The sequence below is a fragment of the Gouania willdenowi genome, chromosome 15, assembly GCF_900634775.1.
Source record: "Gouania willdenowi chromosome 15, fGouWil2.1, whole genome shotgun sequence".
Classification (NCBI taxonomy): Eukaryota; Metazoa; Chordata; class Actinopteri; order Blenniiformes; family Gobiesocidae; genus Gouania; species Gouania willdenowi.
Window position 1 is genome coordinate 10,029,368 of NC_041058.1, and position 15,386 is coordinate 10,044,753.

The window sequence follows — 15,386 nt, forward strand, 5'->3', positions numbered from 1 at the left end:
TGCTGGACACTTATTTTTTACAACATAGAATTGGTTTCTAAATGTTGCTCTTTAGCAGGGGAGTTAAATACAACCCGCCAGGTCGTCCGCTTCGGCCCAAAAGAGATTTTTGTTTGTATTTTTGTACATTCTGTTTTTTAAAAAATTACAACAAAAATATTAATAATTATGTAAATTGCCATAAAGTTTAGTACCAGATTCCTCAGTGCCTCCAATTACAAAACATTACTGACACTCCCCCAATATATTTAACAATCACAAATTGTTAAAAAAAAAAAAAAAAAAAAAAAAGAAAAAAAAAACAACTCCAATTTAACCAAAGTATTTCCTCAAACTACGCTTACATTTTAGGACATCTGAAGTGCAAGGTCCTGCATTTACTAATAACTGTGATTAACTTAAATATTAAATATCATATATTTTTTTTAAACACAAAAATCCTACTTGAGTACAGAAATGTTGAAATCTGTCTGTTTGTGCTCCAGCCCACTTGAGTTTAAACTTGAATGTGGCTCTTAAAGTAAAAATGAGTTTGACACCCCTGCCCTTTTGTGAAATAGATATACCATCTTTTGTTCAGGATTAAAAGGTCCAACATTTTCATGGAACATTTTAGTTTAGGTCAGTTTTTCTTCAACTCTCTGCCCTTCAATACTAAAAATATGTTTATATACTGAGGCTGGGACCAGGTAAATATTGTTTTTCAGTATACAGTGTTAATAGGTTTATATTACACAATAATCATCAGTGAACCAAACATCTTTATTGGCACAGAAATTCCGACATAAATATATTCATTTGACAATTTAAAAAAAAAAAAAAAAAAACATAGTTTTATCTCAACAAACTGCAACTAATCAGCACCCTGTAAATACCTTCTAAAAATATAAAAAGTGAAACAATGATATCTTACATTTATAATGGAACAGTCAAAAACCCTTGCAGTGGTCTATTTGATAAATTTCAAGTTATTCTAAAAGTCTATTGCAATGTTTTTGTGATAATCAAGATCACTAAACAATTCAAACATTTTACAACTTCATGGAAACACCTTTGTGCATATATGATAATAACAAGAACACCAAACAGTAAAAACTAAAGCTAATACAAAAACTTTTTAAAGGACCCACATACAAAGTTGTGCCCATGAACATGACTGAGAAGACATCATACACACACACACACACACACACACACGTATCATAGACATGCGCGCACACAAAACATGATGGCCAAAGAACTAGCCATGTCAGTCTAAATCCCAGCAATGGTCGTAATAACAGCACAAAGAAGAATAAAAGTCATGCTGGTAAGAGTAGAATACAGTTGCGCCATTATTTTGAAAAAAAAGAAAAGGTAGAAATGGAGTCAATGTGCCTGTAAACAAAAAGGATAAAGCAAGGCTTTTTGGATTGTTTTAACAGGCATTATGTGTCCACAGGCATTGACTATCATGGATGCTTTGGTAAATATAATGCAAAGTAAATTAGGCACATGTCACAAAAACAAAACATGAACTAAAAACTAAAACTTCTCATTCTTCTCAGTTGCAGTGGGATGTAATTTGAGGAGTGAATGACACCCAACACTTATCATGACCCCACTCCCACCCCAGCTTTTAGTGCTACAACATAGTGAATGCCAGTGTTAACAAATACACAAGCAGAAATTTACACTATTGTTGAGTTGACCTCGTAAAATGAGGCTATAAGAGCAAACTCAGCACAGGCTTCAACTCAGCCAAACCGTTAAAAAAAAATGTGAAGTGTGTGATTTGAACCTGAGAAGCACAGGAAAAATACAACTAAAGAAGAAAAAAGATCCGCATTTAAAGGTCACATATTATACAAATTTCACTTTTTAATAAGTAATATGTATCTCCAAAGCCTCATTATGAGGCTCCAAAAGTGAAAATGTATGATTCCTCCCTCCTTTGTTTGTTCAACATTTCGTGAAATGGGAGCTCAGATAGGCTAGTTTGAGTTTGATCCATTTATGACATCATAAGAAGAATAACTCCTCCTACTGCCCCTCACGCAGGGAGGTGAGCTTCATCCTCACAGACATGGTGAAGGCAGGATGACAGGTGAACCTCTCAGGACTAGGGGTTGAACAGACTAGTCGACTTTAATGTTGTCTCGCGACTCTGTCCACGTGACGTCGACTAGTCGCAGTACCTGACTTTTGCCCAAGATGGCGATGCAACACAGCAAACAAGGGTCCTAGTACCCCTGCATGGCAAGGCAGGAAAACATCAAGTGTTTCTCGCTCCTTTCTGGTTTGTACTCAAACTGCAGCTGGCAGGCAGATACTACGGCTAACACACATGCTAACGTTAGCTGTAGTGGTAACATGTATGTGTATTAAGCAAATCTGGAAAACATCAGCAGCGCAGGACGGAGGCTCCGTTAGCGGGGAAGACACCTGTTGTGCCAAAATCTGTGACCCGAAAAAATCACTGACCGCAGGTAGCGACAGTTCTGACCCCTGTGGCTTCTCGGCGGTCATTTACTCCCCCTTAAACTCAATTGGAATTCTTCTCTGCATTTACTTCACTCACCGGAACGTCATAAGGGGGAGTAACTAGCTCTTCAATAGCTACAAAGAGGTTTAGCACTCTTCTTCTTTACCGCCGAGAAGCCGCAGCGGTCACAGATTTTGGCACAACACTGGCTTCGGTGAAGGAAGCCGAAGCTACCATAAAAGCAGCCCAAACAAAGTCTAAACGCCCGGCTCTGAGGAAGTCTCGGGCGTTTTGGCAGTAGAGAAGTAGAGTGCTGCGTCAACTGCGTAAAAATCTTCGTAGCTATTAAGGAGCCATTTACTCCCCCTTAAACATGACGCTCCGGTGGGTGAAGTAAATGCAGACTGGAGAAGAATTACAAACGTAGGGGGAGTAAATATCCACCGAGAAGCTGCAGGGGTTGGAACTGTCGCCACCTGTGGTCACAGATTTTTTGCACTCGGCTGCCACTCGGCTCGGCTTTGGCTCTTGGTGACATCATCGACTTGTCAACGTCGACTTAACTAGTGTGCACATATAGTCAACCTTTAAAATTATGAAGTCGTTCAACCTCTACTCAGGACCCAATGGATGGATGTCATCTTTACTGGTTGTGCACCAACACTTTATGACTCAAGCACAAACGTGGACGATGTAAGTTCATGTCACTTAGTGTTTCTTCAACTGCATAAGCCTAACTAGCTTGATAAGTTGCTAGTTGTTAAAATGTCCATGTAACTTTAGCAAAGAAGCTAACACTGTTCAGTTACTGCTGCTGATGCTAACGTTGTGTCCATTAACACGCAGGTGCAAATAATATTATGAGACTTTGAACATAAGATGTGTGAACGCTGACTTATGAACTCTCCTATCCTAGAGCAGGACGTAGAGTGGGCGTGGCCAAACACAGCTCACTTGCATACCCAAAAGTACATGCAGAAACGGCCCGTTCTGAGGGGAACTCGTGAGAGCAACTTTTTAGACTGCAGAAATTTAGGAAGACGAATGCGTTTGGGGCAATACACTTCATATAAAGCAGTATAATATGGGACCTTTAAAGAATTGAAAGAAATGCTAATCAGAACCGTAGAGCGGAAATAAGGGAAAGACCCCCTGTGCATTCAGAGATTGAAATTTCCTCCTGGGGGGACTTCAGGTACAGTAAGCTCCAATCCATGTAAAAGTGTTCATATTCAGGCTACTGAGGCAACTTTGTCACAGTTGCTGGTGTAAAGAACGTCTGGTCTGTCATCATTGGAGGGCTTTTTGTTCCTGCAGGGGAGGGTGTGCAGTGAGAGGATCAATGCTCCCAGCACCACAGCGCTGCCACTAAAGTAGAAAGCCCAGTCGTATGAGTTTGTGAAGTCAAAGAACCAGCCTGAAAAAAAAGAAAAAACGAACAAGACATAGTCCGAAAATTAACAATATTTAAAACAAGATGCAATAGTATGTTGTGACATGTTGCCTTCATCTAGAGCAGGAGTATTATTTAAGTTCAGGGGCCAAATACTGACCAGTTTGAGGTCAAAGGGCCACAGATTTTAGGCATCAAGTATGTAAGGCACATTCAATATCCAAGCAAAGGGCGACAGATTAGTCCCTACAGGATCTTCACCTACATTTCATTTTCTATCTGAGGACATTTTGAGTAAATTACAGGATTTTGAAAAAATATAGAGTTCTTTTGACAATTTAGGAATAAAAATGACTGCCATAATGTGATATAAGTAGTTGGAGTTTCACTTAATATGTGTATCTTGAGTGACTCAGATATCTATAACTGGATAATTTGTTAATTTACACACTATTATTTATTCATTCGGTGTCATTTTTATTTTCTGCTTGGGGCCAAATTAGATGTTGTAAAAGGCCGGATTTGGTCCTCAGTCCATAAAACCAATATTTTTGATGCCCCTGTAGTGCCATTACATACCACTAGGGGTACATGTACCCCCTATTGAGAAACTCTGATCTAGAGCATTACTAGATACTGTAAAAAAAAACTAAAAAAAACAAATTAGGCCATGAAATATTCTGATATAAACAATTCGTCATACCTACGACCGGGGGTCCAAGCATGATCCCAAATCCCCCAAAGAACATGAGGATGCCGTGGGCTTGTGTCAGTCTGTCTATGCCAACAATCTTGGTAGTAATGTAGGAGGTCAGGGACCAGTTTCCAGAGAAAAAACCAAGGACGGCAGAGAGAATTTGCAGTCCAACGTAGGTCTTAGTAATGGGGATGAGGAGGAGTGCGACACCCCCTGCGAACATGGTAAAAGTATAAAGGTAGATGCTGTTGATCCATCTAATGTCCACCAGGATACCCAGCACCAGTTTACCAACCCCTGTGGCGATCGCCCCGATTGATACCAGAGGAATGACGCTAACTTCTTCAATGAGTCCTTCACTCTGAGCCACGTCCTCTATGAAAAGCACAGGAGGAAAAGCACCCAGACTAAAGAGAAAGACTGCGATGCAGAAGGACACCATGACCGGGTCCTGTAGGATCTCATACATTGATTGCACGTATATGGAATAAGCTCGTTGTTTCTTCTTGATAATCTTCATAATAGCCAACCCAGCCAGGAAGCTGCCTTTCTTCTTCTCTGTCTGAATAGAGAGCTCCTTGGCTTCTATAGTGATGAGGAGCTCCTTCACCGTCAACGTTTTCTCTGGAGTGGTCACAGGTGAGCCCGTCGTGATTTTTAGGTCGTCGAACGCAGGCTTTTCAAAAAGCTGCTCTTCTGTGTTGCGTTCGAGTGCAGCTTTCTGTTTGAGGTAGTATCCTGGCATGTTCAGAGGCCTCATGAAGCCAGCACACGCCATGAGGTTTAACGCTACAGCCCCAATGATGAGCAGGCAGCCATCCAAGCCATACAACACAATCAGCTCGTTCTGGGCGGTGGCGTAGAGGAACGCGCCGAAACTTGTGCCTGGGAGAAGACAACAAGAAACCAAAGCTTGTGAAACAAGACAATATATCTAACAATTGGTATGAAGGCTACAATGTGTTTAGCATATTACAATGTAAAGCTGCTGGACACAAAAAATGTTTATCACATGAATCCATCGGCCTCATTAATCAATAAACTAAAGATCATTTGTTCAAAATAATGATGTAAAAGGTGGAAATTGTCGCTTAAAAGTTTGTTTATATCTCCGTTTGTTGACATTTTCACACAATGCATTGTGGGAGGTGGAGTCGTGGATATGGATGCATGACTTCATTTTGTTACCACGGGGAATATCGGGAACAAACTACCGTGGCTCAGGTGGTAGTGGGTCGTCTTCTGATCGAGAGGTTGGGGGTTCGATCCCAGTACCTGACTATGTGTGGAAGTGTCCTTGGGCAAGACACTGAACCCTAAGTTGCTCCCAGTGGTCGACTAGCGCCTTGCATGGCAGTTCTGTCCCACTGGTGTGTGAATGTGAGAGTGATTGGGTGAATAAGCTGATATGTAAAGCGTTTTGAGACTGCTTCAGTGTGGTGATAAAGCGCTATATAAATCAAGTCCATTTAGTCCATTTATTTACTAGAACAAAAACAGTGACAAGAAAATTAATGTCCTTATCTGGCGAAAAACACAAAAAATCACGGTAAGGATGAAGTAAAAACACGTCTATCCATCAGTTACGCGACTACACATCCCACAATGCAATGCGTGAAACTTTTTTCAAAAATAGTAACATCTTTTGCATCTTTTTTCAAGCAAACAATCTTTTATTCATTTATCCTTGAGGTCAAAACTATGGACTTATGTGATAAAAAAAATTTCTTTATATAAAGCTATCATGTGTAAAATGTTCAATGTATACATGTATATAATATAATAATAATAATAATAATAAATTCTATGGTTGAAACAATGTTATTGTTAAGAAATATTTAGTTCAGGTTTCTATATTCAGTATTGTTTTGTTTCAGCGGTAGTGATCAAATACAGAAATTAAAATTAAAAATGACCATATCTCAAAAAGTAAAATACTGTAGATAATTTGTTCAAATCACTACTGGAGAGTTCAGAAATGTCTTGTTTTTATATTTTCCTGTTCATAACACAATCTCAAAACCTTAAACTACATTTTGTGATTTATTCACATGCATTGTATACTCTTTATAGACATATAAAGTACTTGAATATACTCCAATAAATGGCATCGGAATGAGCAAAAACATACATTTATGTTAAGTAGTGCAGACTTGATTTTAACAGAGTTTCAAAAAGTAAACCTAATGCTTCATTACTAACACAAGATACTTCCATTCAAAGGTTGAGGGAGTGTGTTGGTATCTCAAGTAGTCGGTGAGATCTTAAAGGCCCCCGCTGGGATTCACTCTGAGCTGGTCACCAGTTCACGCTCCTGCCTAAAGAACCACTGTCCTTCCTTTGCTGTTCTACAGATGTTTACCTCAGCTTCCTAAGGCTCCCAGCAGGCTCATACATGAAAGAAGTGAGCATGGGCCCAGAGATCACATGGCAGGGAGGAGGCAGCAGTACCTGTGGTGACGATGCCCAGAGCAAGGCCGCGTCGCTTGTCAAAATACTGACAGGTGATTGTCAATGTGGCTGCGTAGACCAAACCGCAACCCAGGCCTAGAGAGGAAATAAACAGGGTGAGAGCAAAGATTAAACATCAAATCTCTGCACCTCCTACAACACAGTTACAATAACAGTTGTTTTACATATAGCGATAATAAAAATACTGCAATAAGCAGAGGTGTAAAGAGTACTGATATATCATACGCAAGTAGAAGTACTGTTACTTCACTGAAATTGTACACAAGTACAAGTAAATCATACATGAAAATACTCAAGTAGAAGAAAAAGTAGCTCAATTAAATAGTACTCAAAGTAAAAGTTACTAGTTACTTTCACCCCCCACGTTTATTTTTGGTAATAAATCTTGCCACGGTTCCCTTGGATACAGTAAACATCTCATGCATAAACTATCTTGCACAATTGGATATTAATTAATCTTCCTCAAAGACATCTGTATAAAATAAAAGGTTTGTCAAAATGTACAGTAGGTTTTTAAATAAAATAGCACCAATGATTTCAATTCAAAATAAGTATAGCTACATTTTTTTACTCTAAAACTGAGAAAATAACCAGCATTCAATGCTGTTTTGGCTCCGCTTTACGTTTAATCTGATTGGTCGGCTATGATGTGATGCATTTGATTGTTGTCTGGTCATTTCTGTATTTGTAGTTTCACAATGTCCGTTGATCATTTTAAGACAAAATACTGGTAATTTACTCAGTAACGGTTGAGTGTAGAAATGTAACGGATTACTTTACTTCTTTTAAAACGTCCTTAAGTACGAGTAAAATTACTGACTTAAAGATAAACTCAAAAAAGTACAAGTACCCATAAAAGCAACTCAAATACAGTAACGTGAGTACTTGTGATCTCTTACTTGCACCTCTGACAACAAGGACAGAGAGAAAGGCTGAAATGCGCTGTTCTTTCAGTGATTCACTACTTAAACAAGTTGTTCCTATTTGGTTAAACCTTATGGCGTAAGATAGCCTTTATTTGTTATTCCTAGGAGTAATGGGCATCAGGTGTCCTGTGAAACATGCAGCATGATGTGCAGTGAACAAGCTGCACGTGCACGTGCAGAGACAGCCAGCGTTCGGAGAAAACCTCTAAAAATAAACTGCTGCTGTCTCTAAATATGCACGACCTTCCCCTCGTTCTTCTCGCCGACACACTCTGCTCCAGAGGCACAGCTGGTGGTTGAGGGGGTTCACCAGGGATAGGCATGTCTGGGCTGTCAGCATATGTGTGCTAACAGGTGGTGTAAGGTTTACACAGGAGCACTAGTGTGGGCACCCAAGCACAAACACAATGGCTCACCAGCACTCCCACACTAATGCTTGACTATATGTCTTTGTCAATACACTTTCAGTGGTAAAGTATTTATTAACTAGTGTTTGGCAAAAAGTCCAAATCTGTCATTGCATAAGAGTTGGTGTACGTATGCCCATGCTTGTCTCTAGTGTTGATTATACAATGCGTAATAAGAGATCTCATATGTTCTGAGGATAAGAAGCTTAGATTGTTCCCATGACTGCTGACACATCAAACACTGAGTCTTAACCTGGCTGATAAAAGGCTGGTCAGGTGAATGTGATGTCTGGGTTTGCAGCGTTATCTTAGAGTCAGCTTGTCTGTGACAGAGTATGGGAACTAAACCGGGATTTGACCTGGAGTTCAAATAAATTATAATAAGCCATTTTCCTTACCGACTACGATCCCATAGGAAAAAATGAGGAACTGCACATTTGGAGCAAAGGCACTCAGCATCAGGCCGCCTGCCACCATGACGCCACTGAAAATGGTCACAGGACGAGCACCGAAATTATCCACGCAGGCACTGCAGATAGGACCTGAGGGTGACAGGAATAACAGGGTATAAGTGGGAATGCTTTATATGATTATTAGTTGAAAGTGCTGACACATCAACAAGTCATTTTGTTTTTGTTTAACTTAACCCTCATATTCTCCTCAAATATTACTACCACATTTTACTCATGGGGTCAATCTGACCCCATGGGATATTTGCCTCCAGAAAATTGAACATAATAATTAACTTATTTTTATCTCCTTTTTGTAACTGTCGCAGTTCTCTTGTCTTAGACACATTCTCCTCCACGTCACTTTCACTGTGAAAGAGCTGTTCCAAAACCTCATTGACAGTCAACCTTTTCTTTGTGGACATTTTGTAGAAAGAGAGAGAGCAATACACAGAGCATAACAGAAAGACAAGTTTTACACATCTAAAAGAGCTTGGGGTCAAATTGACCCCAGAGGTACACCAATGCGTACAATATGTGTTCAGCACATTGAAAAATATCGATCATGATAATTTTATGCTGGATCAATTGTACCCATCAAATTGGGAAAAGTCATGAAATAAAAAGCAAAAAGAAAACAGGATGAAAACAGGGGATGCTCAACCTTGTGTTTTCATTTATTTCAACAACAAGATATTTTGTTTAACTAGGATAAACTAGACATGACAATCTAACAGCACAAAAAGGAGTTTCTATCTGTGCTCTAAATACTGTCATATCCTGAGGCCAGTTGACTGGCATATCATGTGACATTTACTGTCTCCCCCCTCCTCCCAACCAGGAGGTAGACCCTGCTGTTGTGCATCAGGGCTGCTGTGGTACAGCAGGCTGACAGCAGGGACACGTGTCTAAAACTTGGCCAGGCTGGAGGCCAGATCTGCCTCGTCATGACTTTAACCTCACTCCTCTGTGAAAAACATCAAGGGGATATCACACGAGCAGGCCACTTCTTCCTTAAACATAATACCTAGCCAAGGACTTCCCTTCTTTTATTTTTGATCTTGTTTGTTTAACAGTTAGACTATGCTTTTTCCTCATTGACTTGTTGTTTAAGCACTTCTATTAACTCTGAATCAGCAGTTTTTATAATTAGCTAGGTCAGTCCTATCGAGGTCAAAAGCTTTCTTTAACAAGGTTGACTTGGCCAAGTGGGCAACAGTTGAGTTACAGAGGAAACAACACAACAGATACAATTAAACCAAAAGAAAATCTGCTCATTAAAAAAAGCACTTGCACGGACATGGCAGACTGCACAATCAGCAGAAGAAGTAATAAATTAACAAAACATCTCCATAGTCAATATTAGGCAAAAAGGTTTCCACCAATTTATTTTTCACATAAAAACAAAAGCCTTGTTTCTGGTATAAAATCCTAGAAAAAATGAAGGTTTTATTTTCATTTTTATTTTACAACAAACAGTTAGTGCCCCTTAAAAAAATGGTGGTCATTGATTTAAAGTCTGAGATATTTAAAAGCCAACACCGACTCAACTTGACACATATATACTGTAGATACACATGTATGTATATATATATATATATATACACACACACACATATTTAATAGATTTAAATAGTAAATAATAATGGGACCCAACACAGAACCTTGAGGGACACGTTAAAAAAAAATATTATTATTATAAAAAAATCAGAAATGCCTCACAGGAAGAACCTCCATCTGAACAACCTGGCAAGGCAAAGCAAGGCAAATTTATTTGTATTGCGCATTTCATACACAAGGCAACTCAATGTGCTTTACATGATCAAAAAGTGCAACAGCTTAAACATCAATAAGAACATTAAAATCAACAGTAAAAACGTTTAAAATCATCAACAAACACATTACATCGACAACATGACCAAAGATCTCCCTCTCAATCATATGCAGTAGAGAAAAAGTGTCTTTAACTTTGATTTAATAATGTTCACATTGGATGCTGACTTCAGCACCGACTTCCACTTCTTTGCAGCATAACAACTAAAAGCAGCATCACCATGTTTACTGTGAGCTCTGTGTCCATAGATCTGAGAGACCTGCTGTGTTCATACCTGACTAACATCTCACTGATGTATTCTGGACCAAACCCATTCACACATTTATACACTAGCAGCAGAACTTTAAAGTCTGGCTTCTGTGTTTGTTGAGGAAAAACCAATGACTGAGAGGCATTTCATTCCTAATGTGATCAACAATATCAAAAGCCTTTGAAAAGTCCATGACATATGGTACATAACAGTTACCTATAATAGAAAATCATCAAATACAGCATTCAAGCTGATTGTTTTCTCCACATTATGTTTATTTTTATCTGAGACACTTCGAGCATGGATGACTTGACGAATAATCAATGAGACCAACTGCACTCAGGAAGCCACAAGCTCTCCATTTGTGTTTTACATTTCTCTCAACAACACTGTTGGATTTTTATAGTAAGCAAATTCTTAAGCTATACTCGAAATTTTTGCAAAGTAATGGTTTATATGCTCCATCATTGCAGTCTGCTGAGTTATCAGTGGGAAACATAGGAGTGCGTGATAACTGAAAGGGAAATGACAGAAAGATGAGTGTAAAGGTGAACTTTTGCTGCTCTTTTATGACAAATCACATTTAATATTTCTACATGTCAGCATTTAAACCCATTTTAAATGCCATGCCAGCATCAGTTTATCACTGCTAACACATAAGTATAACACTTGTTTATCACTTTCTTTGCGTCGCTCTGAGTAGAAGCAACAACCATGACTTGGACATGCATTTTTGGTCATTTATCATTTGTCCATATGTGTGTTACTCACTTGCTATTAGTCCTACTCCGGCCACGAGGGAACCCACCCAGGCAGTCACACCCTTGCCCTCCTGGAAGGCATGCAGCCACTCTGGGTACAAGACCCCCACCGACTGTGGTGACCCGTAAGCCAGGAGCTGAGCCATGAAGGAGGCCATGACGATAGCCCATCCCCAGCCTCCGTCCAACGCTTTAGAAGATGAAGAAGTCATGATGATGGTGATTGTGTGATGTATGACTACTTTGACAGTGGTGGGGGGTCCTGCAAAAGACAAAAACATATACAGTAAATACAGTATATATATATATAAGTCAAACCCTAGAAATAAAATTTAAAAAAATTGTAACAGAGAAATCATACAAAGAAAGGAAGCCTCTGTGGATGGAAAGTAGAGGCTTCTTGCCTGAGCTCCAGACAGTCAGTCACCTGTGTGAGGTCTAAAATACAAGCTGTGACTGCATGTTGTCCACATAGGGCTGCCCTTTTTGTTTCATTCCCTGTAACCACACCTTTGGAGGAGGGGGGAGTGTATACATATATACGACTACTGTACACTGCTAGTATCCCCCTGTACCTTTAACTTGCTTATTACATGATGTAATTCTGCTCTGATAAACAAGATAGAGAATAGTTTGTTTTTTAGTCCTGACCTGAACTTCTTACACCACATTCATTAACTATTTATAAGACAATGTAACTTTATACATCACTGCAACTGCATTCATTACCTCTCATCATCATCATCATCATCATCATCATCATCATCATCATCACAGGGAAAAAGTTTTCCTTAGACCTCACTTCTGTTTGTTGACAAATCAGGTACAGTATCTGTATGCAGGTAGAATATTTTAGTAGCAATGGAATCTTTACCCCTGGCTCCATCTTTACCAACAATAGCAGTTGTTTTTTTTTCTCTCTCTCTCTCCAGTATAAACAGATGAAAAACCATCACCATGTTTAAACTGCGGCACTTACCTCAGCATCTACACAGGCTGCGCGTTCTGCGGGAACTTTTCCATGTAGGATGGAAACTGGAACGCGCTTTCTTTCAATCACAACAACAACAACAGCAGCAGCAGCAGCAGCATCAACCCAAGCAAATCACACGAACGTGGCTCGGTTCTGTGTTGCCAGCGTGTCACAGAGACAAAATCCCTCCTACAGCATCAACAGTGTTCATTGTGCATCCGTGTGAGCGCTTTGCTTTGTAGCCGGTGACCAAACCGGTTCAAAGCTGTTCCTGCTGGTCAAGAGAAGAGACGAGAAGAGCGCAGCGCTGCCTCTTCCTTTACGCGCACTGATGCGGTTCATCTGCGGCTGCTTTTGTAATGTTTCAACGCTTGTGTGTGGAAAATGAATTCTGAATTGCATTAAAAAGAAGGGATCGGCTCGAGCACATTTACCAACGTGCACGTGCACGCACGCAAACGTGTTTACCTTGTTGCTGTGCGCCCCTGAGAGAGATAGAGAAAGTTGTATTCAGAAGAATGAGGATGTGCGTTTTTCCCTCTTTTTTTATGTTGTTGTTTAGATCATATAGATCTCACCAGGCTGACTGCCAGAGTTCAGGGTTTTTGTGCTGACTGTAGTAGAGGAAGGAAGTGATTTTTTTTTTTTTACCTCCTTCTTCCATAGGAAACATTGTTGCCATCACCATCAGTCCAGTCTGAACCGGTTGATGGATTGTAATAACATCACTCTGCACCACTACAGCGCACCGCCTTTGAGTAAAGATGCCTACATCTATAATTTATCTCCCTAAAAAGCTAAAAACATCTTCAAGAAAAAGGCTATTATATTATTATTTTCCATGCAAACAATATAAGCTAAACAAATAAAACCTGCTTCAAAAAACTATTTTGCAGGTTTATGTAAAGTCCTTTATACTAAACTTTTATAAAGGCTTAACATCAATATTGTAGTGTTTCCATTAGTGATGCACAATATTATCGGCCCATTAATGGCTTTGAAATGAAGTGTCGTACATTTGCCATTCCACCGATAAGTGATAAAATAACAGTTTTGCAGGTTTAGTCATTTTTCTAAACTTTGAGAAAGTTTAGTCTAAAGACTTGACATCAAAATCCAAATATGTGTCCATTACAGATGCAAGATATTATTGGCCCGTAATTAGCTTTAAATTTACGTATCGTACATTAGTCATTCCACCAATATAACTAAGTGACAAAATAACAGCTTTTCAGGTTTACATAAAGTCCCTTTACTTGTGTCCCTTTAGTGTGTCTATTAGTGATGCACAATATTATCGGCCCATAATTAGCTTTAAAATAAAATATCATACATCTCCCATTCCACCGGTATAAGTAACCTAAGTGATATAATAACAGTTTAGCAGGTTCATGTAAAGTCCTTTATCTAAACTTTGAGAAAGTTGAGATAAAGGCTTGACTTCAAAAAAATGATAGTGTGTCTATTAGTGATGCACAATATTATTGGCACAATATTGGCTTTAAAATTAAGTATCATACATTTGCCATTGCACCTATATACTTAAGTGATAAAACAACAGGCTTTGCTTCTTTGATCAACCCATAACAAAGTTAATAATTGCCCAGGGCGATGAGCCATGACTAAGCACCACTGTCTTGTGTGACTTCAGACTGCAGGAGTGCTTGTAAATCAAAAAGTAAAAGGTACTTTAGGTGTCTTATTTATCGCTCAAATACAACATTTAAGTCCCGGTGGTGATAGGCTGCAATTATCGTTAGTAATTAGAGATTGTTGAATAGGATAATGTTTCAAATTACAGAACAGAAGTTGAAGCATTTTACTTATCTTGCACAAGGAATGATTACCGATATTACAGCATTTTCATGTTTATTTTATGTCTGCATTTGGCAGCGTGCCAACATGATAAAGTGACTGCAGAATAATTCTGGTCGTTAACGACACTACAGAAACTAGATGATCTCTGTGATTAGGTTTGGAGGCTAAATACCTGTATTGGTTATTGTCATTAGGCATAACAGATATGAATGAAAAATCAAATATCATGCATCCCTAATGTCCACTAATATTGATAAATGTTCACACTTTCAAGGTTTCAGCACCAGATGAAGCTGAAATTCTTAAGGGACTTTAAAACTGTTTCCCATAGCTGAGACTGCTGCCAGGAGGTCTTTTCCAAAGAAAAACCTTAAGCACTAAATCCCTTTGGTGCAGATGATAAAAGAGCAGGGGAGACGGATTTAATTGTGCCTCACCATAACCCATGTTGATATGTCGGCCCAGACTGGTTTAAACTAGATATCGTGCATGTACGAGACAGCGTATGAGGTTTAGAGGGCAACGAGGGTGTGGATTACATTAGGACTTCTCTACAATTTTAAACCCATTGACTGGTGGTAAAATCAATGTTGATGCTGGATTACTCTGTGATTTGCACTTGTTAATTCAACACATTTGTAGCTTCTGGTTCAGACTTAATCATTTCAGACTTTCAGTGATGATGACAGCCTGTCACAGTCTATTTATTTTCCCATAGTGTGCAAAATATTTATTAACTACATGTAGAAGATCAAAGATGAAGTGTAATGAGGATACAAAGGTTATGTACAAATAATATGCAGACTGGTGCCCTCCAGCAAAAACTGGATTTAAACTGATGATTTAAAGTTTTGGCAGACAAATGACAGTGCTTGCTACTTTAGGTTGAACTTCTGGTCTATCAAAAACGCAAACTATATTATTAATAATCCTTTAATATAA

General features: G+C 39.0%; 1 protein-coding gene across 2 annotated transcripts; it reads right to left on the reverse strand.

Moving 5' to 3' along the window:
- Positions 1-744: 744 nt before the first annotated feature.
- On the reverse strand, positions 745-13,144 carry LOC114477284 (monocarboxylate transporter 9-like). Of its 2 annotated transcripts, none has more exons than XM_028469539.1 (6): positions 12,633-13,144; positions 11,664-11,915; positions 8,758-8,901; positions 7,006-7,101; positions 4,561-5,439; positions 745-3,881 (listed from the first exon to the last, which is right to left on the reverse strand). In XM_028469539.1, the coding sequence occupies exons 2-6, from the start codon at positions 11,863-11,865 to the stop codon at positions 3,697-3,699; spliced, it is 1,506 nt and encodes a 501-aa protein (XP_028325340.1). In that variant the 5' UTR covers positions 11,866-11,915; positions 12,633-13,144; the 3' UTR covers positions 745-3,696. The 2 variants fall into 2 exon arrangements, with proteins under 2 accessions (XP_028325340.1, XP_028325341.1); XM_028469540.1 differs by lacking the exon at positions 12,633-13,144 and adding an exon at positions 12,015-12,626.
- Positions 13,145-15,386: the final 2,242 nt, after the last annotated feature.

Bases quoted from the DNA above. Each gene is read 5' to 3' on its own strand.
- LOC114477284 (XM_028469539.1), bottom strand. From the start codon at position 11,865: ATGACTTCTTCATCTTCTAAAGCGTTGGACGGAGGCTGGGGATGGGCT. The intron at 5,440-7,005 runs GTACTGCTGCCT...GTCTTCTCCCAG, and splicing joins TCTGGGCATCGTCACCACAG to GCACAAGTTTCGGCGCGTTC. The intron at 3,882-4,560 runs GTATGACGAATT...CTTTTTTTTCAG, and splicing joins GCTTGGACCCCCGGTCGTAG to GCTGGTTCTTTGACTTCACA.